At 38.8% G+C, this 22,242-nt stretch overlaps 1 protein-coding gene across 1 annotated transcript; it reads right to left on the bottom strand.

The window, feature by feature from the left end:
- Positions 1 to 20,724: 20,724 nt before the first annotated feature.
- Positions 20,725 to 21,534, bottom strand: LOC145996765 (uncharacterized protein C21orf140 homolog). Its single transcript, XM_083133296.1, has one exon. It carries the CDS (start codon positions 21,532 to 21,534, stop codon positions 20,725 to 20,727), a length of 810 nt encoding a protein of 269 aa, XP_082989422.1.
- Between the last annotated feature and the right edge of the window lie 708 nt (positions 21,535 to 22,242).

Genomic DNA, 22,242 nt, shown 5'->3' with positions numbered 1-22,242 from the left:
TACATCTTAATTTAGCATCGACATTCAATTATTCCAAGAGTTGTTTAATGTAAAATTGTAGTTGAGACATCTTGGAAATAGGGTCTGTAAGTTGGGTATGTTATGAATCCTCATGATAATATTTAATTCGGCTTCCCCGATGGCTCAGTGGTAGGGTTGTTCCCTTGTAATCAAGAAGTCCCTGGTTCGATACCCGGTGGAGGCATACATTGCTGCAGATCATAGTTATAAACTATAGGTTTAATCCCGATTAGCAAAAAGTGGACTTCACCCATCAAATCAACCAAATCGACCTCTACGTACACTGTTCACACACACACAACAGGTTTTTTTTGTGCTTGCCATTAACTTCATTCCTATTTGATACTTCCTACCCTCACATCAGGTTAGCGTAAGGAAATCATTCCCCCTGACGTAATCAATCCCAAACACTCCTATTAAAATGAGAGCGCTTACATCATAGGTGGCACGTAAGCAGTTTACACGTTTTCCTGCACCACCCACGCGACCCTAAATCTGTTGACCTTGAGTTTATTTGTCGACATCAAGTGACCCAGCAACAAAAGATTTAGCGCGAAAGCAGCTCACGTGTCGCCACTTTCATTCCGATGCAGTGGCGCGACCACAGGGGGGTGGGTGGAGGGGCAGGGGAGGCATTGCCCCCAACCTTGGACGGAAATGAGTTTTTGGGGGACAGGGGGGGGGCATTGACGGCTAAGTGTACCTGCAATTACCGCCCACAGCTTGAAAGTTTATGCAAATAAAAATACTATTCGCAAATTTTTCTTGATCGCTTCGCTCGCATTACCTGCTTCTCTTAATCTTCAGTACCGTAGCTAGGGGGCGGAGGGAGTCTGCCCTGGGCGCCGAACGACTTCAAGGAAAATAAGTTGTAAAATTGATTGATTGGGTTGTGGTTTTACGTCCATTTTACGAACAGAAATGCTAATCGGGACTAAACCTGCACTTTAAAGTTGGATCCGAACCACTGTGCCATGGGCCTCCAGCGGATATCGAACCCGGGACCCCCTGATCACATGGCAACGATGTTATCATTATACCATCGAGGTGCAGGGGCGGCGCCAAAAATTTTCGACCGGGTGGGCAGAAGCTGTATATTCATAAATTAGGGTGGGCAGTATAAATCTAAGACCTTATATGAGTTTTTCAAGCACTCATGCTCGTCCCCCCCTCCAACATATTCAGGGTGTCCTAACACAACTTCAACAACGGTTGGATGCTGATAGATATATATATATAAAAAAACAAGAAACTTTTCCTCATACTCATAACCTCGAAAGTGCTTAGTTTCTGATCTATGAGCGCTGAAAATCTAACCTGTATGTACAGTCATGGAAAAAAGTTCTTCCCCATAAGGCTTTAATAGGAGCAAGTAATGCAGGAGGGTAGGCAACACATATTGCACCCTTCGATGATCGGGTGATTTTGCCTGTCTTAACACCGAGAAATGTGTTCCACGCGAAGGTCAACATGACAGGAAAGCAAAGAGGGTCACGTGACTATTGGTTACGTGGAGTGTTGTGCTTCTCCACGTCCCCAGTTCTTGATCCACATTGCAGAAAAAGTAGAGCTGCATGCAATATATGAAAATAGGTTGTTTTCAACTACACGCTTAATTATGATTTTCCCAATTGTAAATCTATCAGACGTGTCTCCCGATTTAGTCGGGACAGTCTTTTACTTTGAATTCCTGTTTTTTCATAGGCGTAACTTGACGGGAGCAGAAAGGGCATTTGTAACCCCCCCAAAAAATCAGGCTTCTTAAAGCTGCTAAAACAGGAATTAAATATTATGATTTGACGCGTCCAAAAAAAGTATTATATTGAAAGATTGTTCCCAAATACGTAGATAGCAATTTAATACTTTGAAAGTGTCTCAGATTTGTTTATTATGTCACATCTTAGTGTGGCACAGGTCTACTACAAAAGTGGAATTTCGTAACAGAAATATGAACCCACTCCTTTTATTTCGTAGCCGATTTCATCTTGAAACTGAAATTAAGAATATTAGTTAACAAGGTAAAAAGGTAAAGTGTTCCCCTGTGCATAGCACCACGCCATGAAGGCGTATAGGGGGTGTGGGGGTAACGCCCCACACTTTCTTGATCCGGTCGTGAGTGGGGGTGATGTGATCAGCATCACGCCCCTGCCGCCTTTACCCCCCAGGGTTTCCCCCAGGTACCCATGTTATTCGACGCTGGGTAGACGCCGGGACCGCTTCCACCGCTAACAAGGTCATTGGTAAACAATAAAAAAATGTGTTAGACCCAATTCTTTAATACCTTATCATAATCTTTATCGCAATTTTAAATTTTGTTGTAAGTCCACTTTATGCAAAAAAAAAAGGTAAAGTTCTCACCTGTGCTTAGCGCTACGCCATGAAGGCGTATAGGGGGTGTGGGGGTAACGCCCCACACTTTCTTGATTCGTTCGTGAGTGGGGGTGATGTGATCAGCATCACGCCCCTGACCGCCTTTACCCCCAGGGTTTCCCCCAGGTATCCATGTCATTCGACGCTGGGTGGGCGCCGGGGCCGCTTCCAACGTTAGAAAAGTTCCCGGGCTTGAACCGGCCGGGGATCGAACCCGGGGCCTATAGCATGGTAGTCAGACGCGTTACCGACTGAGTCACCGGCACAGATAGACTAATCTGAAATGCATACAGTTTAAAGTGGGATCCGAACCACTATGTGCGATCACCTGGTATCGTACCCGAGACCCCTTGATTACAAGGCCTTACCACTACGCGATCAGTGAGGCGCACACAATCTTTGTATTTCGACCTTTTTAAACCTATATGTATCATATAAGAGGTTGTTTAACGTTGCTATGCCTCTATGGATTATATATAGCCAGTATTCGAGCACATAGCGTCAGGTTTCATAGAATATAAGCTTCTCTTGCATGTTTATGGTTTCCTGTCTGCAGTAGAAAAACTGGCAGGTTCCCGTAGCTTTTCTTTCAATAGTCTTCCAATGGTTGCATATCATATCACTCAAATTTGATTCATTCGTTGCGAACACAATCCCCGATGGCGGAGTGGGATCGTGGGCGCCTTGTAATTAAGGGATCCCGGGTTCGATACTCGGTGGAGGAACATAGTGGTTCGGATCCCCCTTTAAACTGTAGGTCCATTCACGATTAGCCTAACAGGACATAAAGTGAACTTAAGACACCAAATCAAGCAACCAACACAATCCCGTTATTGTCCAGATTATCGAATCCAGAGCCTTCGTCGCGAATAACATAAGCAGGAAGACAACATGAAATAACCGAACAGAAACAGAACCTAAAACCTACATCGGATAGATTGGATTAAGTCGACGATACAGCACGGGTTCTGAAATGAAACAGAATACGAAAGTTGAGGGACCTCTATACGCACCCACTTTTCCTCCACTCAATGGGGAAGATATCCTTCTAGCTCAGAAGCCTTTACGTAGGAGTGCCCTGAGGGAACTTCAAGGCCACTACGATAAAGTGTTCTACGTGCAGCGGCGTATACTCTGGGTCATCTAGGTAATCGCAGATGACCCGGCTGTATTTCTTTTTTTTAATATATATATATATATATATATATATATATATATATATACATTTCCTCGCAATATTCTTCCAAACCAATTACGATGCATACATTTCCTTGCTTCCAGCGCGCGAATACTTCCAATCGTTTGCCACCGAATGTCCGGGAACCTTTCTCCAGCCGGTGGAATGACTTCAGGGAATCTCACCCTGACGTCATTCCTCCCGCTTTCCTTACAACCCTTGGCGAGGAGGGAGGAGAAAGGAAAGAGGGGGAGGAAACACTGCTTTTCAGGCGCGGTGATTCCGTGCCCAGGGTAAGCTCCTTCTTGTGAGAGTCCACCGGTCGCACTCTCAACCTTGAGAGCCTTTCCCGTTCCCTCCGCTCAACTAGGGAAAACATACCCGGTAGAGTGCGAAGAACAGGAAAACTGAATAACATGGGCAAACCAATTCTACGCTAATTTTCACTTTACATTTGCTTCTGTCTTGCTGATTTCTGTTACTTGAACATAAATTTATCAAAAGGGAAAAGCTTAAATATTGAAGATGAAGCAAACTGAATTAAAATTCAAGGCTTAAGCAATTAAAGCACCTATTTGCTGACTCCCCCCATCCTTGTATTTACAAAAATAGTGATTGTTTCTCCTCTCTAATCTTCAAAAGCAGCGAGAATACTTATCTCACGGAACTGAATATTTTTTTAAAGGGAAACCCCCCTCCCCGAAATCCTACAAATATCTAATTTAAAAAGTGTATAGTGGTAATTCATTTTACTTCATTAGCAGGATTAAACACTTTGCTTAATACGTTCTAATAATCTGAGATTCATCTTCAGGACTTCTAACCCCACTGTTTCAAATTTATGTGGCGGCTGATAATAAGGGATGATCCCCATCCCGAAATAAAATTCTGACTCTGACCTGCAATGATTCGAACTTTTAAAAACCTGTCAATTCGAGCTCGGAAAGGGATTTTTTTTATTATTCATAGGGAATTTCATTCTGAGCCAGGAACACAACAACAGAAGTTTGGCGCGTGAAACTGAATGCGTGTAGTCGTTGGCTTCGTGCTGTGCTTCGTGTTTATTATTTATTTAGGTGTTAGTGTTTGTCGTGATAGTGCTGTGTTAAAGGGTAATGGATGTGATACAAGATTTGCTGGTGAAACCTTTTGGAACAAGATCTTTTCAGGAGAAGTTGCAAATTGTTAATACAGGTAGGCCAGTGTCATCGCTTGAACTTATTTCTACACACAAAGACAAAATCGGGAATATGTGAGGCATTTTCGCAAGCAAATTATGACAAAACACCATGGTTGACAGGAAGTATAAGTGTTAATAAGCTTTGCATTTTTGTTCGCCGTGCTTACTTTTCGGGGCTGAAAAGAATGTATGGACGCGTGACTGTAATCTTTGCAACACTTGTGCCAAACATGAAAAATCCAAAAGTCACATAACTTCCTTTGTTAAGCTGCAATCTTTCGCCCAGACACGTATTGACGTGCAACTGGACAAACAGCGTGCTTTGGATGTAGTACAGCACAAGTAATCGGGTCCTGGAGTAAGTTGAATTTTGCACTTAAATTAATATTGCGGGTTTTTATTTCACTAGTGCACGTCTTTCATTTTTATATTTCACAGGCTGTTTTTTTATAGCTTTATAATACTGTCTTGTTTTATTATTTGAAATTCTACGCGTATAGTAAACTGCAATAACGAGAATTAATTGATTGTGATCGTAGCAATAAGACAAACATTCCGACACAATATTCCTAAATCCAATATGGAGCGTGACATAAATTGCACGGAAACTTTTGGAGTTTGAGGATCAAAAGGTCGGAGATTACCCACTCGTTAGAACCAGCATACGCCACTGTCTACGTGCAATGACGGGACCAAAACATACGTCAGATAGCTGTGTTCCTCCTTATTTCGTACGCCATTGATAACTGGAACACGTGACCTCGTCTTTGGTAGAGCACAAGCCTGCTTGCTTGCCACCACCCTTTAGTTCAGTGACCTTCGCCCGTAGTCAGCAAGAGTGAATGACTCACCAGATACTTGTTGTCTGTGAGGCTACACAAGAATAGATATTTCGTTAGTGGCTGTAAGTATTGTTTCATCTGCAGTTATATCAGTTAACATTTCAATAGTTTCCTAATGGTTACGTTAGTGATAAACATGTAAATTAGTTCTCGAGAGTGAACGTTTTATCTATTTGAACGGGGGATTTTTATAGAGCCTGCATGTATTATTTTTTCCTGAAACAAGAAGAAATTCGAAGACGCAAAAAGAGTTGTATAAGAGTAGTTAACAAAAGGAAAAAAGAAGAAGAAAACGAAAATGTAAATGCTGAAATAAATTATGGTAGAGATCGAGTGAATAACATTTTGTCATGGGGCCTCCTCGATGGAGTAGTGATAACGTCGTCGCCTTGTAATCAGTGGATCCCGGGTTTGATACACGATGGATGCACATAGTGGTTATTATCCCACTTTAAACTGAAGGTCGAGTCCAGATTAGCATATCTGTGCACCAAACCAAAACTAAGAAAGAAATTGTCACAGTGTAAGAAAATTTCATGTTCAACCAGATACGAAACAAAAGGGAATAATATATTGCAGGTTGGAGTTCACATCTGTAGCATCTAACCAGCACAATTATGAATCGCAACATATCGTATGAGATCCATTTTTATTATACATGTATGATAATATAAGAGAAGTAGAGGAAAGAGAAAACCAAGCGAAACACGGACGCCTTCTCCAGAATTTCAAATCTCGTTACATAAGGTTTTGGGTTGGAGTCCCGAACAGGCATGACTTTCTTGTTCTTGCCCTTTTATCTGCTTCATTTCATCATAATTCATCGTTATGGTTTACCTGCAGGGGAAGAATAATGACAATAATTGCCAATACAAAGCCAATGACAAACAGAACAACTCGATTACGGAGGTGCCAAGAAGAAACGAGACTTGACAGTTTCTCCGCCTCTCGGTTTGTCGAATTGAAACTTGCTCTCCCGTTCTCGGTCTCGACTAGTTAAATATAGAAATCGAAAATGTATGTGAATGAATATACATGTATTTTATATATTCCGGTTTTGTAGGAGATTTCGTGAGAGATGAAATAAGTACTCTTCCATCGTATTTATTTTTATAATTTTTATTCCCTGTTCGATGATCGCGACGATAAGGACGAGTGACCATTACACGAAATTGATGACGAAATAGTCAAACACCCCCGACAAGGACGGTACTCAAAACCGGGAACTTTGGCGACGATATCGAATGTCAATCACTTAATGAGCTTGACCACCGAGCCTGCTTAATGTTGTTTCTCTCAGGAAATTCGTAATAACTGTCAATATCCCACATTCACTATCATTTTCTTCATAATTTATCTTATTGTTGTGATTAACCTGAATTCAAAGAATTAGTTGAAAGGCAAAAATGCAAGATTGAATGTCTCTGATGTTACTTCGTGCCGAATAATATGACGTGGTATTATGATATGAATTTATTAATCATATAATATGCCTATTCATTCCATTGATTGATCCCAATTGAGCACACAAAATATGCTATAATGTCCACTCCATGGAGGAGTGGTTAGCACAGCGCGCTACGATGCCATGGGTCCCTGGTTAGAATCTCGACTTGGGCGTGGGTGTCCTTGGTAAGTGTCCCTTCATCAATTTCATCATAGCATCACTCATCTTCATCGTCGCTATTTGCCAAAAGTGAAAGAATAGCAAATCTAAATAACAAACATCCAATCAAATCGAACATCTCTACCGATTTAATTCTATACGGTACCGAATTCCCACTTTATTACTGCATCTTAAGTCATTTTACAGCATCTCAATTGTTTTCCGATTCGAAAACATTTGGAATGTTGTCTTGTGCAGTTGATTGTGCATTGTTTTGTTGTTTGGATTGTTTAATTAACGTCGCATTAATTAGTTTTAGACCAATCGTGACGGGGGAAGCAAGAGCACAAAGAAAGCGAAAGAGACAAGGAAGAGACCACGGCTTTCTTTAATGATAGCATCCCGTGAATACAACTCAAGTGACTGCAGAATATTATGAATAAAATTTATTTCGCTTTTTCCTTTTATTTCTGTTTCAGTTATTTTACTTCGCTTTTCTTCTACCACTCGCGTTACTCGTGTCGGTGAGGAAGAATTATAAACTCGTGAAATGGACGATGGTACAAAAAAATATATGCCTCTCCCACGGTTCGAAACTGTCAGTACAAAATATTGTCTTATATTTAAAATTTACGGGCAAATATGGTTTGTCAGGTAGCAATTTTCGCTTATCTCTTTCTCAAGGGGTTCCATTGCCTCTCTGATGTCGTAGTAGTAACGTCTTCGCCATGTAATGAAAGGCTTCCGAATTCAATACCAAGTAGAGAGGCTTTGGTTCGAATCCCATTTTAATCTGTAGGTCCAGTGCATGAACTAGACTTAAACAATTAACGTGTGGCATGTGGTCTGTGATGAGAACCATCATTTCAGCGAACCTTCTTGACAATGACTCTAATATCACTTGATAGAATAGTATTTCCTTACGAGTAGCTCTTGTCAAGAAACCAGTTCCTGAAATTTTCTTCTGGAGGCATCGTAGCACCCAGCTGTTTGTTGTGGCTGGGGCACGAGTCATGTGACTCATGCTATCAAAGCTCAATCCTTCCCGAGAAGTCAGAATCACCAGGCAAACTTAAGCGAATATTTTGTTATTTGGGTTGCATAAACAACAGGCTTTAAGACGTTACGAAATTCTACGTCCCGTGGCCCAGGTATTTTTTTCTCAGACTGTACAGTCACGGACACGTCTGGGTTATAACAATCCCATTAACTTTCAATGCAATCATTACAACACAGAAGTGTCCATGACTCTACGTATACAACCCAACTCACCAAACGATCGCTCTGACGTAACTTCCAGGGACGCGTAACAAGATTGCCACTTGAATTGAAAACAACAAACTTAGGAGTCTTATCTGACAAAATACAAAAGAATAATTATACTTGCGATGTTGTAAGCATAGTAAGAATAATTTATTTGGGGGTCCCTTAAGAGAAGTTTCAGTTACCTACCTGGACATGGCTAGCCTATAGTCGTAACTTCATGTTATTTTCACAGAAACTATTAAGTATATGATCATGAAATTTTAACAATATAGAATGAGCATTTGTTATCACTTTAGCACAGGTTTTACTATCACCGTGTCGATATTTTAAGTAATGAAAGTAAACAATTGAAAATAATAAATACAAGGCTATATCTCTACGGGTACTATCAGCTGAATCACTCTCACGAAGTACATCTGTAGGTTCAGTTTTACCATGTTTTCTAATAAACATTAGCCTACTTCATAAAATATATTGCTGTACCTGGTCACTCGATAGTTAATGCCATGTGTTACATGTCATTTTAAACCGTAGCATTCAGATGTAAGCAAAAATCTGAAAATTGATACACTTGTCATTGAATGAGAAGTGAGAGAACATTCATGAAAATCTTTGAACATGAAAGTCTTATTGCAAATATTAGAAGGTTGCATTAACAGACAAGTCGGTCCTCGGGAAAAGAATATTTACGGTCCGATGTGTGAAGGGGCTCTGCTATTTATCAACAACAAAATAATTTATTTACTACGGGATTACTGATTACTATAGTAAAGCAATATCACATTGTTTTGTGGAGAGGGAGAGACTCGGAGAGGGAGGGAGGGAGAGAGAGAGAGAGAGCTGGTCATCTCAAATGAAACGAAATTCCTTATTTTTTACCACTGATATTATTTTCATTATTTTAATGGTTGTTCAACATATTTTCTTTATTTTTTAGAAGACGTTTGGGGTAGCCAGGTATCTTTAGCACCTCCGTGTGCACACCTGCCTGTAAGAAGTATCTATAGCATTTACAAACTGGCCAAGACATAGAATTACCAACAGATACGGACTGAAATTCAAGACGCTTCATTCTAAAATGTCCCCATCGTGTTTCGAGTGTCGTGCAGTACCAATAATCGTGAATCGCGAGATACACTTACGACATGTTGATGAAATCGACGAACTGAGAAATGCAAACATAGTGTGTTCGCCACCTTGTTTTGTTTCACACGCAGACTGCAAACCCCTTACTAAAAATAATGAATGGTAAAATCTCTTGCAATAAAATGAAAAATATCGTTTAAACATTAATTAATTCGCATATTAAAACTAATACATAATAACTGAAATCAATCCGATCTGTATAAGGGTGTCACTACTTGATGTGTGCATTCCGACACCCAATACAGCTCAGCGTTTGACATAAGTATGAATAATGTCTTATTAGCAAAATTTAAAAAAGCAAGAACCCGGGTATAAATCAAATTATTAGTTCATTCTGCATAATATTTATCTAAGCTAAAGAAGGACATTTTGGCAAAATATCACCGAAATGTAATAAATAAATAAATAAATAAATAAAATTGTATGTATTATGTTATGAAGAACGAAGTTCTAAAATTGTGTCCCTATTCTATGTTAGTTAACCACAAGAAAAATCAAATGATTACGTAACTGATAGGGAAAATGGATCTGTAAGAAGATTTTTTGCCTCCCTGATGGCATAGTGGTAAAGTCGTCGCCTTGTGATCAAGCGGTCTCGGGTTCAATAACCGGTGGAGGCAGATAGTGATTCGGACCCCACTTTAAACTGTAGGTCCAGTCCCGATTAGCCTATCTGTGCATAAAGTGGACTTAAAACAACAACTCATTTAAGAAGATTCCTAATACGGTTGCTAACTCATCAAGTCATTACTAATTCTGCAGCTATTTTTCACACCTACAGAGCTGTTTTATCAAAATCTATTTTTGTGATTGCTTCTTATTAGTAGAATGAATATAAAATTATTATTATCTATTTTTTATACGATATCGAAATTAGAAATTACAGGTATATAAAATCGTGATGATGAAAGGGACATATCAAATTACCTCTGTCTTAGTATTTCAATATAGACCTAACTAAACAACTTTGTGTGTTTCAGGAGGAAGCAATGCGAAGAAGAGGTTTTTATTTGTTTAACAGATCACCTTAATCATACCCAGGCCGGAAGCCCGGAGTTGACAACATCAAGCAACTCCACTCCACACCTTCTACACTCAGTTTCAGTTACAACTTTTTGGCCAAGTTATGGCAGACAGTTAATTATATTTCTATATTTTTGCCACATTTCAAGTATCTATTTCTTTTCATTATGTGGCACATTTTCGAAGCAATTTGATGCATCATCCCTGTGAAGGTCAGAAGCTGCAGCCCTCAGGCCCATAATCTTGTTCTAATCTTGATCATATTCTGCACAATTTTGCTCCTCTCATAAAGCCTCCTAAGCCTACTGGCTGCTTAAGCATACAAGTGGGCATTAGATCACATTTCTTGTTTCAAAAGATTTGGAAATTCCTTTCGCTTTCCAATGATAAAATTAAGGAAGTTGAAAGAAAAGCTTAAATTAATCCCATTCAACTTATTATTTACTCTGACTTTTGTAACCCTATTCACGAAATCAGTGTTTCGACAAAGCTTTTTATTGAATGATAATATGTGAACTTGTCTGTAATATAGATAATATTCACAAGTAAAATATACATGAAGTGAACACCATAATAAACTTATTTATGAGACCTTTCGCATTCTCTCAAGAGTATATATTTATTGAATTTGATTGGGTTGGCACAGCAATTTTTGGGTAGGCAATTGTCCATCCGTGCCCACCCCTGTCGCCGTCCTTGTCGGGAAAGCACAAAAGTTGTAAGAGAGAGAATGCATTGGCGTCTCGTGAAATTGTTTGAGCCCTATCAAACCAATATTGATTTCAGCCTGCAAAAAAATTGAATCCAAAAATTTTCTTGTTCGCTTTGCTCGCAATATATCATTGTTCTCTGTAATGCATTGTAAATTACCAGACAGAGAAATAAGATTTGTCTTAATTGATTTTGTTTTAAATGCATGAACAATTGTTTCGAGGAAAGGGAGCGTGCAGACAATTTATGTAATTTTTGCTGTTGGTTTATTGTGAGATGGATGAATTGGTTGCCTAATGGATTTAAATAATATAAGTTGTATATAATATGTATTAAATAAACTTTGAATATGCACACAATTTAGTGTCCACATCGCTCCATGTTGCATATATCGTCGGTGAAGGGGCGAAGTGGCGTAACTCGAAAAATTGCGTTTTTGATTTATGACTACCTCCTCTGTTACCTGTCAAAATTTCGTGGCTGAATTCCCACTGGTTCCGGAGATTTAAGCACCCTGCAATTATCGTATCTTGAAATTTTCTGCATAAAGATATCTGCGAAGTTTCTTCAGTGGCTGCTAAGAAATGAAGGCGCGTACTGGCGTAAGCTTATATCGGGAAACAAGATATACGATTTACGAAATATTATATAAATTTATATAAGATTTATGAAACAAAGGTGAATCATACGTTAGTCCATGCACAAAAAAGTTAGTTCCAGGGAGAAATCTGAAAGAAAAATGTCATGGAAAATGTGAAAAGTTTGGTAAAGAATGCTTTAAAATCACAGATGCGGAAAGACATGAATTTTTTAAGGACTTTTATGCAAGTGACGACCTTCAGCTTCAACGAGAATTCGTCAACACATATGTAAAGGTTTCAGACGTTAAACACAAAACTACGCAAAATGAAGAATTAAAAACAAATCATTACTTTTTACCATAGAAGGAAAGAGAAGTAGTATCAGTGTGTAAAACCATGTTTCTAAACACATTTTTAATATCAGAGAAAACAATGCGAACTGCTCTAGCCAAAAGAAGATGCCATTGAGAAAGAGAGAAGAGGAGGAAAACTTCAGAGCCTACTGGAAAGGGACAAAATAATAGAGAATATGATGTAAAACTCATAAAGAGATTCCCAAGAGTCGATTGATTGATTGATTTAGTTTATTTTACTTCGCGTTTTGTGCCTCTTGGCTAATTTGCGAAGATGGGGATGAGTTTCATTCATATTTCAATTTCAGGACTTTTCAGGACAGACAATCACAAACATTCATGTCCGAGCCAGGATTCGAACCCGGGACCCCCGGCGTCGTAGCGCGATGTGCTAACCACTCCGCCACGGGGGCGACCACTCGACCACAGGGTCCGGCCCCAAGAGTCGAATCTCACTACTGCAGGAAAGATACAAAAAGACAATGTTTTCATTCGGATCTGCCTAAAAGCAAAATGTATAGAATGTTTATTTAGGATCATAAAGAGAACATCACCCCTTTACCAACTTATCAGACATGCAGAAAGATATTCAAAAGCATGAACCTTTCTTTTCATTGACCGAAAAGGATACGTGCGGTCTGTGTAGCAACTTTCTGGAAGGAGATGAGTCGAAGAAGAGCGAACTAGGTGATAAGTATCAAAAACATATCGCCGAGATAGATACTGTAAGAAAGAAGAAAATGGAAGCTAAAGACACATCGGAATTTCAATGCAAGATGTTGCTGCAGTGTTTCAGTTGCAGCAAGTCATTTATCTTCCCATTTCAAATGAAATAAAGTTATTTTATAAAAGACGATTATGAATATACAATTTTACACTCTATGATCTGAAGACAAGGGAATGCTATTGTTTTGTTTGGCACGAAGGAGTGACCCACGACCCACAGAGGTGCATGCGAAAATCTTCACTTGCCTAAACAATTTTCTTCATCAATTGGATGTAAAACAGGTTGAAGAAATTTACTTGTTCGCTGAAGGTTGTACAGGGAAAAATATAAACTCGATACTTGCAGCCATGATGCTCAATACTGTTACTATGGCTCAGCATATCAGTGTCATCAATTTAAATTTCTTTGAATCGTACCACGGACAGATTGAAGGCATTAAAATCAACTGGAAATGTCTTCATTCCAGCTCAGCTGCTACCAATTTTTAGACTTGCACGATCTGATAAACCATACACTGAGCATGCATGAATTTCTTAGATTTCCGAGATGTCGCATCAAATCTGAGGATCCTATCTGCAAGGAAGGATGATAATGGTGAAGGAATTGACTGAACAGGCATACGATAACTAATGGTGATCAAGGATCAACCAGATAAAATTTATTTCAAGGACAGCCATTTAAATGTGGTTTATCGAAGTATCTCGCTGCAAAGGAAAGTTATATTCACAAAAACTCCAAAGTGTCTTCACTCGCATCCACCAAGGATTTCACTACAGATGTATGCAGATTTGATGTCTTTATGTGAAGGAGATACACCTGTAGTGAGAGAACCTGAGTTTGTGTATTTCTACAAAAATCTTCCACACTGAATATCATTAAAAAAATATTAAAAATATTATATTGTACGAGCCTTCAAAGTCCCATAGTTATTCTTAGTTACAAGTACAACCAGAATTCATATTTTCTTTGTACTGAAGTGTTACTATATCTTGAATTGCATTAAAGATAAACCATTATTAAGTTTCTGTATTTTATTAACTTCTTTTAACTACTATTTTCAACAGCAATGGATAAATAGACGTGAATGTATGGATCACTTTTAAATAAAGGTATGAAATCAATACAACTATTATTAAATACTTTATATTAACGGGAAAATTAATAAATGTATCTCTAGTTACATACCAAAAATATCATTTTAAAAAAAATGTAAGGAGGGCGTAACTTTAATCACAATCTTTGAAAAGAAAAGGCGAAGGAAACCTTTAACGAACGAAAACTTTAAATATCTCTCTTAAAAAATCATAAAAATCAAGATACGTCACTTCATCCCTTCACCGACGATATGTGAAACATATATCGTGCACTAAAGTTATACATGTTAATGTAAAAAATAATTATATTTGGAATGCATTTATCAATGTGAAATTGAAAGTGTTGAAAAATAATTCAATCGTTTGTTCGAACACAAATGCTTTAGCGCCAACTTCTACCCCCTTCTTGCATAATTTACGAGGGTAATAACGTCTTTGTTACTGCTACTACTACTACTGCTGCTACTGCTACTACTACTACTACTACTACTGATAATAATAATAATAATAATTTTGGTGCCGGGTGCGAATTCCGGCTTGGGCATGGATGTTTGTGAATGTGTGTCCATTCATCAATTTCATCAAATCATCACTCATCCCCATTTTGGCAAATTAGCCAAAAGTAGCACAATAAGCGAAGTAAAATATGGCAACATCAATAATAATAATGTTATAATAATAAGATTATTAACATTATTATTATTAGCATTATTACTATTATTAATATGGCATATTTATCCTGGCACTTGCCACCCCAAACAAAAATTCGTGGTTACGCCTCTGTTCCAATGGGTTTCTTTCTGAGATCGATCCACGTTCAAGTGTTTCAGATGTTTTTGAATTCAGATATTTAATATTCGTAATGATTCCAACGAGTTTAATTTTTCCAAAAACAATTACATTGTCAATAATGAAAAATATAACCAGCTAGATATTCTGGCGCCTTACCCAAGGTTACCCTCCCCCAAGCACCGACATTTTGCATAATATGTGATTTTTTGTCAATTTTAGACGTCGTGGGGACGGGATCATCCCGTCGAACTCATACCTCCTTTAAAAACAATGAGATATCAATATTATTCATCGAGCAAAAAATTCCGGATCTCGGTATTTAAAATTTCAAACCGGGTAGTCCCTGTAGTACTTTGTGAGTGACATAAATTTTTTTTTCTTCATATTTTCGCACATAAACGTTGTGTTTTTCTTCGCAGCAAACAAAAGAAATATATTGTCGCAACACAGTCTGTAAGTTAATGATATGAATACACGTTTATTATTTTCAAGCCTCTAGCGAGGGATAGGAAAGGGGGACTAGGGAGCCATGTACAGAAGGCGCATCTTGAATTTTTTCCCCTCACAGTAGTAGCAGTAGGGCGTTTTAAATGATGTTCTACAGACATAACTGAAATCAGTGGCGCAACGACAGGGAGCAGGGGCATTGGAATAAAATCCATTCTGCGGGAAAGAGGGGTCAAACATTGAAGTAGAAGAAAAGCAAGACTGGCAGACTCTAAGAGTAACAGGACAAAGGATGCTCAATATGGAATATGTTTTCAGGTATTTCTTGCATTTTTTCTTCTAGACGGCCAAGGCACCTGCAGCGGGGGAGAAAAAGGGCAACTACGCCACTTTATTTCAAATTTTATACAAATAAAAATACATTTTGTATTTTTCTTGCTCGCAATACCTAATTTTCTTACAGTCTCATCAAGTTCAGAGCCGTATGTAGCTAGAGGGGCGGCGGGAGTCAGCCCTAGGAGCCGAACGATCCAAATGAAAGAAAAAAATATGTAAAAGAGAATCTATGTTATTTTCAGTTTTCACAATTTTGGTTCTAAAAATTTTCTTGCTCACTTCCGTCGCCATAAGAATTATATTCGTTATGCATTCTCTGTCGTTCAAAAATTCAGTTTGTGTGCTTGTTTTTCATTATTAGCTAATGAAAATGAAAGTGTTGAAAAAATATTTCAAATAGTTTGATCCAACACTATTGTTTGGGCGCCGACTTCTAACCCCCCCCCCTTATTTCGTGAATAATAATGTTTGGTACTACTACTATTATTAATAATAAAAATAGTAATACTAATTACAATCGTGTTGTTATTATTATTGATTTGTTCATCCTAGTGGTTGCCCCCATACAAAAATTCGTGGTTGCGCCTCTGACTGAAATATTCTTAAATATGCTAAAACTTTTGTTAAAATCAGAAATGCAAAATACGAATCTTTAAATATAACCCATATTATTTTTAATGAGCTTTTATTTCTTTCCTTACTCCAAAATTTGTAGGATGTTAGCATTCGCGCTCATATTGGGAAAGGGGGGGACAGTGAAGCACTTGACCTACCTGAGATGTCTGGGAACACCTAATATCATTTGAATAGTGAAATTGTTGCGTGAAAACATGGACAAGGTGTGTCTTGAAAGATATCAGACTTAGTGGTCTCTGATATTTGAGTTTTTGTTTTTAAGTCCACTTTATGCACAGATAGGCTAATTGGGACTTGACCGACAGTTTTAAGTGGGATCCGAAGTTTTGGTTGCCTCCGCCGACTACCGAACTCGGAACCCCTTCATTACAAGGCCACGCCATTACCACTACGCCATCGGGTTGACCCTAGTCTCTGATATACACATCGTGAAAAAATACAAAAAGACACTGAACTGTTCCTAAAATAAATGTTAAAGTTTATGGAAAGGAAGCAAGTCGAATCCAGTTTCTATTTAAATAGAGGACTCAAGTCTTAACTTAGCAACAACGCCACGGTATTTTCAATTCAATTTAAATTTTATGATTTGTAAAACAACGACAACAATAATGATAATAATAATAAAATGTCACGGTAATTTTTTATGATATGAAATATTATCCTGCCCCAAAGTGCTCGAAGTGAAAATCCTTGCCCAGTTTGGGAAAAAGATATGGGGATGCTTGTAGTTGTATGGATCAATTTTGAGAAAATGCGGTAGGTGAAGGAATGCCTATGCAAATTATCCTTGTCGTGGATGCTTTGTTAGAATTTTCTTAACTGGGGGATATCATTACTGTGGCATAAGAAGAAAATATCGAAGGACGTATGCGACTAAATTGCAATTTCCTCTACAGTTGTCATAAAACGAGAGCTCTCCCCCCTAACATCTTACATTTAGCCAACAGTATTCGTGGCGACGCTTCAGATGATTCTTTATTCAGGTGACTGTTGCTAGTTACGGGATCAACGTTATGCGATTATAAACTTCCCTCTGCTACAGTTTTTCCATTTTCTGCGCCGCGTTTTTGTCAGGGATGGTCGGTTGACTAGTTAGCGACTGTACGAGACACTAAGCAAATTCAGGGCCTCCCCGGTGGTAACGTTGTCGCCTCGTAATCAAGTCCCGGGTTCGATATCCGGTGAAGGCACATGGCACAGTGGTTCGGATCCCACATTAAACTGTAGCTCCAGTCCCGATTAGCCTTTCTGTTCATAAAGTGGACTTAAAACAAATCAATCAATCAAACTAAGCAAATTCATCTACCGGTGACTTTCGGTATAGTGTAATGTGCAATGATAAATAGGAGAACGATAAAACTGCCGGAGAATGGGGAAGAGTGTACGAATGATCTCAACAGCTTGGCGAAGAACGCTAGTTTCTCACGAATAAACAGCGTGGACACATTTGTCCGACTGGGACATGCAAGGTGCTTTTTATGTAAATTTTTGGGGAAAGGGTCATGATTTATGCCAAGTTTTCCTGCACATTGATGAAGGGTGCCGTATAATGACATTTGTATAAATAAGACGTTGATGTTGTCTGCAAATGTTATCCTTCACCATAATTTCCCCACATGGTCAATTTGACAGCAATAACTCTCCGAAAGGGTCTTGCTTCATGTTCTTACACTCCGGGCTTAGCTCTTAGTGAATATCAGATTTATTTTAACCACTTAAAGATAATATAAGAGAGAAGATATTTTAGACAGATGAAGCACTGACAAAAGAAAAAAATCAAGATATCCTGCGGTGGCTATGACAGCAGTCTATTTTCTTCAACGCCAAATAACTCACGGAACTGACACATTGATAGCAGTTATGCCTTTATGCTCAGGGAGATTCCTTTAAAAAACTCATGTAGTTTTGTCCTTGTAGGACTTGTAGTTTTGGTCGGTTAACTCTGAATGACCCTTGCAAATGTGCAGTTTGAGAAAAGATCAAACTAATTCCATCTGTATTTTTACGTCGCTTTTCTGACAATTTAGCTAATCGCGACGACAAGGATAAAATTGTGAAATAGATGGAAACACAAAAACACATTATGCCTTGACAAAGATTCGAATTCAGGAATTCTGGCGCTACACTTACTTCTCTGCCACAGAAGACGACCAAACTATTTACATTTTTCAAATTATTTAGAGAATATTTTCGTTCACTGTAAATTAATGGAAAGACCAAAAATCATCAAATGAAATAGGTCTACAAGTTAGATAAAACTAAATTAATGCTTACTGGAAGAAAGCAATGTTTCCTTTATTTTCCTAATGCCTCAGACCTCCCCGATGGAGCAGTGGTAGCGTCGTCGTCTTGTATTCAAGGGGTGCTGGGTTCGATACCCGGTGGAGGCACATAGTAGTTCGGATCCTACTTTAAATTGTAGGTCCAGTCCCGATAGCCTTACTGTGCATAAAGTGGACTTAAAGAACTGTTTTTTTGACTTTATGGGTGTGAGTGATCGGAGTTTATGGGTCCGGGACGGGATCGATACGGTATAAAAAACTATCCCGATCTTCAGGACAGAAAATTTCACGTATTTCCCGACTAGTTCAGAAAATTTTATGGATGGGTAATGTTCAGAATTTCCTAACACTCCTGAAATTATCGAGTTCCACGCACATTTTGTCCCCAAAGAAATTATTTTTTCGGTATTTTGATGCCATTTCTAGAAGATTTCCCTTCCGATAATTAAGTATATCCAGAATTCTTATTTCGCGATCATTTTAAATTCCTGACCTATCGGAAATCCCGAAAGTAAGGAAATAATTTCCCGAAGTTTCCCGGGACAGGACTTCTGGATCCGCAAACTGAAGTCTGCTTTCCGTTGCGACTGGTAGTATGTCAGAGGTCCCAGGTTCGAATCCTCGTCATTGTGTTTGTTCAATCACCATGTTCCTGACGTGAAATAACCAGAATACGTAAACTTTAATAAACAAATATCGTATCCGATGCAGAGGCGGGCTGATTAACATCTGTGCATAAATTGGACTTGAATCTAGGGATGTTCAATATCGGAATTTTGATATCGAGATATATCGTCAAGAAAATATCGTCGCAGACGATACGATATTATTTCCGATATTATATCCCTCTCTACAATATATATCGCAAAAATATCGTGACGATATATCGTCTAGTTAATATCGCCTGGACGATAGTTCCTCAATATCGCGATATATCGTCTGGACGATATATCGCCGATCAGTACTTGAATCAGTTGAAATGTCGGTTCTGCCAACCGAAGGCTTCGTGTTTTGATGACGTTACTTTGGTCTCAATATGTGTTCCTTGCACCTAGTGTTGCCTACGAGACGAGACTTTGGCCTGTCTCGTCTCGTGGAAATGCTGTCTCGTCTCGAAAATATTCGTTTGTCTTATGACACATGGTCAATCTCGTCTCGTCTCGAATTTTTAAAAGCCTGTCCCGTCTCGTCCCGTGGGCAACACTACTTGCACCCCTAGCACGCGTGGTTTTACCACAGAGAGCAATGTAATAAAAACGGACTCTTTTGAACGTTCGTACCCACCGAAGAGAAAAATGACACTTGCATTAAAATAAAAAAATCATTATGACCTGCCTGCTTTACCCACTGGATCATTCACTGTGCCTGCACTTCCTTCTTCTTCCTCCATGATATGTGGCGCCGTTCTTTCCCTTCAACATGTTTACAGTTAATCGGATATCATGAGTAAGCAGTTGCAGTGGAAGGAATCTTCCAAAGCGAAAAAAAAACATATTTGTTTCCCCGCCATAATGAATTCACAGTTGCCTTCTCCTTAGATATTACACTGACATAGTGTTGATTGATTGGTTGATTGAGTTGGTGTTTTAAGTCCACTTTATGCATAGTAAAGCAAATTTGGACTGGATCTACAGTTTAAAGTAGGATCCGAAGCACTATGTGCCTCCACCGGGTATCGAACCCAGCACCCCTTGAATACAAGGCGACGACGCTACCACTGCGCCATCGGGGAGGCCTGAGGCATAAGGAAAAGAAACGAAACATTGCTTTCTTCCAGGAAGCATTAATTTAGTTTTATTTAAAGTCCGCGCGTTCATTATATCCCCAGCGGTTAACAAAGGGAGCGGTGCTCTTTGTTAAAAGGAACACCCAAGCGGGCGGTTTTCTCTTGAAGAAACTGGAGTAGGAAAGCGATGTTGCCAAATTGAAGGAAAGGGTAAAGAAAAAGAAAGAGAAACAAACAAATTAAAGAATATGTAAAGAGAAAAGAAATACAGATAAAGATTAAAAAGGACAATATTAATAAAGATAGGAAAGAGGCATATTATAAATCCTCATATTTACACTGAATACCCCTAACGTTTCTACTCGAAAAATATATTATTCAGAATATACATATATAGTTAACTTACCTTCACTCATCGTCATCGTCATCGCTGTCTCCCACGTGAATCACGAATCTCTCCTGGTTACTATCCGTATCGTGGTTAATGTATTTTCTCTCAATTTTGATGGTGTGTTGAATACAGGACAACCAAAGCTGAGCATCAATTGTCTCTGTTCCATCACGCAACAGCTGGCATTCACTGGCACTTAGAGTAGGAGATACATTGTTTTTCCTCACATATGATTTTAACTTGGCCCACACCAGTTCTATGGGATTAAAAATGCAATGGTAGGGAGGGAGTCGCAACACTTCATGTCCACGTGAGGCTGCAAGCTCATCCACTACGTACTTTTTAGTAATGTTTGCCGATTTAATTATTTCTAATAAAAGGGCTTTTATAGGAACAGGTTTCGGTACTGGAATGTCGTGCCTCTCCATGAAGGAAATAATATCCTGCAGTTTTGTCTTCATAGTTAGGATTTTCACTAGCAACCTCGAGTGGTAACTTGCATTATCGCAAATCATGATACACTTCTTATCACTTGGCAAATTTGGCAGCAGAATATTGGTAAACCAATTTTCAAACACTTGTCCGGTCATTTCGTCGTGACTGTCAGCTTTACAATCTCCAATGTTCTTAGCGGAAAGATACAAACAATTTGGAACCCACCCCTCGCTGCTCCCAGCATGGAGCACCATGATGCGTTTTCCTCGTGCTGACGGCGACTTCAAAATACAGTTGCAAGTACCATCGTCCCACCCTTTTTTGACGACGTCGTGAGTGTCGAACCAAGTTTCATCTAAATAAATAATCTGGCAGCCTTCTGATCTCAACATGTTGAGTTTGTGAAGGTAACGATACCGCCAAGCAACAATTCTTGTCGACTCCATTATTGCATTTCTTTTCTTCAGCTGACGAAAAGAAAAACCAAGTTTCTTCAGAAGTTCTCGAAGCGTCGTTTGTTTGTAAGGGAAGTCTGATATTAGTTTCAGTTGTGTTAATAATTCACAGACACTTGGTGCGCGTCCTTTAGGAAAAAATTGTAAATCTCTCTCCTAACAAAATCGCAAACAAACTCGTCCACTTTATGAATTTTTTTTCTTTTTATTACCAGGCTTCTTTGGTGTAATTGGGCCTCTTTCTGTGATCTTTCGCACTGTTTACCTGTCTAATTTCAAAATATTTGCTGTTTCCGATATTGGTCCTCTTCCTGAATTATTCCTGGAGACATATTCGTGCACACTGCATACAAATTCTTGAGCTTGTTTGTTCAGAATTCTCTTTCTTTTCCTCAGCACTCTAGAACTGCCGCTGCTAGTACTTGGCTGGGGGTCACTTTCGTCAGTTAAATTCTCCTGCGCAACAACGTTTGCTAAAGGAACCTGGTTTGCAACCCACGGTCTCCACATGCTAATAACAAAACCAAAATCTAATATAAAAACTAAAAGCACAACACTATAACAAAGCAACAACACAGCACCATAACACAACAAAGAAATAACACAACACAACTAGTTAAGAAAATCAACCCCGCACGTGGTTAT

Source organism: Lepisma saccharinum, chromosome 13 (assembly GCF_977018435.1).
Source record: "Lepisma saccharinum chromosome 13, izLepSacc3.1, whole genome shotgun sequence".
NCBI classification, from domain to species: domain Eukaryota; kingdom Metazoa; phylum Arthropoda; class Insecta; order Zygentoma; family Lepismatidae; genus Lepisma; species Lepisma saccharinum.
The sequence above is the reverse complement of the archived record's forward strand: the minus strand, read 5'-3'. Positions and strand labels throughout refer to the sequence as shown.

What these genes read in the sequence shown, in the direction of transcription:
- LOC145996765 (XM_083133296.1), bottom strand. Translation starts at nt 21,534, where the DNA reads ATGTTGAGATCAGAAGGCTGCCAGATTATTTATTTAGATGAAACTTGG.